General features: G+C 30.5%; 1 protein-coding gene across 1 annotated transcript in view; it reads right to left on the bottom strand.

Moving 5' to 3' along the window:
* LOC100161419 (poly(A)-specific ribonuclease PARN) overlaps positions 1-1,955 on the bottom strand; it is a 7,640-nt gene extending 5,685 nt beyond the window's left edge. Inside the window, exons 1-5 of the mRNA XM_008183977.3 lie at positions 1,550-1,955; positions 1,265-1,478; positions 1,055-1,197; positions 838-991; positions 315-408 (exon numbers count right to left, since the gene is read on the bottom strand). Of these exons, the coding sequence (XP_008182199.1) occupies positions 315-408; positions 838-991; positions 1,055-1,197; positions 1,265-1,478; positions 1,550-1,568 (624 nt within the window). The 5' untranslated portion in view covers positions 1,569-1,955. The remainder of the gene's footprint in view (positions 1-314; positions 409-837; positions 992-1,054; positions 1,198-1,264; positions 1,479-1,549) is intronic.
* Between the last annotated feature and the right edge of the window lie 1,201 nt (positions 1,956-3,156).

Genomic DNA, 3,156 nt, shown 5'->3' with positions numbered 1-3,156 from the left:
TAAACATTGCTAAGCGCTCTGTCATAAGTCATAATCTTTGGTGACTGAGACATGGATCAACTTACACAGCTATTGTGTCGTGTCGGTCTACAATAACATTTGCCGTTTATGGGTGGGGATGCGTGGACAATACCAAATTTTGTCAGCCAAGTGGTTTAATCGTATTGTGTGTTTATTGTCACTAAAGTATGGATTATTAAATAATTTTTGTCTCAATTTAACTATAGTGCAGGTATCTGAATATAATTGTTTAGCATAAACAAGTAAAAAATCTTATATATTATTAAATAAAAATAAACTCCATATTAACTAACCTGATAGATAAGTTTACGGACAAAAGAATTGGTTTTCTCTGCTATGATGACTTCAGAAATTGTTTCACTTTCTAAAAGTTCTTTTACTTTTTCACTATCAACAAATTTATTATTAAATTTATATAAATAGCATAACATATACAAATGACATGCATAATTTTTATTAATATTAGTTTAAGTTTTGGTTACAGGTGTTTTAAACATAAGTTTAAAACACCTTATATAACCGTTGTGTCTGTCTGCTAGTAAAACAGTACATGTTACAATATTGTTGACATTAAAATATTTTCTTATTGTCCGTAGTTAATGTACATAAATTATACATAGTCATAGCGTTTTGTTAAAATACAGAAACCAGGACTCAAGTACATTCACAAAGTAAGATTTTTAACTTAATTATATTTTAATTTTGTTTTTTGATTATAATTATAATTGAATCATATTTTAAGATTGTAAAGAACATCATGCTAATTTGTATTCTACTTATTATATAACTTAAAAATATCAACAAAAAAATATTTACCAAGCCGTTTCTATATCTGCCTTATGATTGTCTGGTATAGGTATACAGTCAGAGACCTTTGATGGTGTCTGAGCCTGTAAACAATTTTGCTTATATCGATTAAGTAGTTCATTTTGCAATACTTGTTCATCAGGCACAGTAAGGAAAGGAATACCTATTAAATAAAAATTATTATTTTAACATAGAAAATAATATTCAACTATTGTTAATTACCTACCATGTTTAAACAGTTTATTAAAGTCAAAATTATGATTGCTTAGAAATTCCATGCTGGAAGACTGACAGAGGAATCGGCAATCTGGAGCATATCGACTCATGGGCTTTGGAAATGTATAAAAATTATACGCCCTGTATGTAAACCTAATGAAACACAGAAAAATTATATTAAAATACATTAAATATTCATAACTTTATGGTGATATTGTACTTTTTCTTTTCAGTATTATATTTGACAGCACACAAACCAAATTGAACCATCAAAAAGTCCATGCAATTACTCCTGAGTTTCTGGTAGTACTGAGCTGCCGTATCGAATATGCTGACCATAGTACCATTGTGAAGACCGGTGAATTCTCCATCAATTGCAATGAAATCACACTCAGCAATGGCCTGTTCGATTTCTGGCAACAACTGATAAAAATCTAAACAAATACATAATTAGCACAATTGAACGGGGCCTACAGACATACAGCAAAATATGTTCTATACTCACTCTCGTTGACCACATCCATTTTTTGCGCACGACGTGTGGGACGTGGAATCAATTGAGATGCTTGTACCAACCAAATCAGTGAATCATTTATGTTATAAAAAATTCAAAAATGTAAAAGACTCCAGTAGTCCAGTTCAAACTCGGACAAAAAATACAATAAATTTAATAGTGTTGTCCAACTCCGTGGATAAATTAGCTGTGATAATTAACTATCAATTAACGTTTAGAAAATATTTAGAGTTTGTAGTTCGTATAGACGTAAAATAACAATTTATGTCAAATAATTCAGAACATTAGTTTTGAAAGTGCAGTACCGCAACCGCACTAATTACGTATTACTAATCAGTAAAGACTAAAGACGGTAAAATAGTAAATACTAAATAGTGTTTAGTAATCACTATTCTCTAATATTAGTAATATAGTTATAATCACGAACTACTACATAGGACTGGACACTGTATAAAATAAGGTGGCTGCAAAGTTGTACGGGGGTCGTACGTTCGCTATGTAGCTGCTCTCTGGTGGCATTTTTTTTATACTGTGCTGCTGTACATTATTTTATGTGATAAGTCGTGACTAGTCACTAGTAATAACTGAAAAACGATCAAAAATTCAAAAATTCAAATCAACGACAAACTTTTTATATTCACTATTATTTCTAAATAAATGAATGCGTATTACTAGTTACTATGTTGCTACCAATTTGGAAAGTTTTTTTTTGCGTGATTTCTAACTTGCTTTTGATTAGACATACGTAAGCACGGACTAAGATATACCTTAGTCCGTGTACGTAAGTATTGTCTCATTCTCATGGTAATATAATAAGTAATTATAAATTACATATTTAATTATATATTCATAAATTTTTCATATTTCATAAGTCTATATATAAATATTATGTTTATAAAAGTAAAATTCGAAATGTAGTAAATCTAGTACGTCACTAGATAGCATCACAGTCGCAAACGTACATACCCGTACAACTTTGTGACCGGTGTCCCACCCTCCCCCTGCCCGGAGTGTCCAGTCCTATGTAGTAGTTCGTGGTTATAATGTTTGCGGCATTTGCCGTTACACGTTAGGTAACTTTCATCAAGAATCGAGATTCCATCGAACGTTATCTGTAAAATATTTATAATAAATAATAATATTATTTTAATGTCTTGTGCCCTGTGCGTTCACTAGCCGTTTAGGTTACTGCACGTGGCCAACTGTTGTGACCACGGACCACGGCTATAGATAGTATCTAATCGTAACTATCTTTAATCGTGCCACGGACTAAGATAGTACTATCTCAGAATAATTCTGTGATCATAGTTTCTTTTATTATCAACGATACTCTAGAAGCTTTTACTAGCGCTGATAGCGTAAAAATTAAGTACTAGCCACTACTAGGCATACAAATAATATAATTTATACTGGGTGATTCCTTTATCATAGAACACTCATTATTTCAAAAAGTATAAATTTTTTTGAAAATATTTTTTTACATAGTTTCAAGTCGCTTATAAAACAACGTTTTTCTTAAAAAAATATATTTTTAAATATTTTTATTCGTATAATTTTTTAAGTTTTTTACTTTTTTGAATGACAACAGAGGGTTTTAA

This window comes from Acyrthosiphon pisum, chromosome A1 (genome assembly GCF_005508785.2).
Source record: "Acyrthosiphon pisum isolate AL4f chromosome A1, pea_aphid_22Mar2018_4r6ur, whole genome shotgun sequence".
Classification (NCBI taxonomy): domain Eukaryota; kingdom Metazoa; phylum Arthropoda; class Insecta; order Hemiptera; family Aphididae; genus Acyrthosiphon; species Acyrthosiphon pisum.
This window is presented reverse-complemented; position numbering and strand designations above follow the sequence as displayed.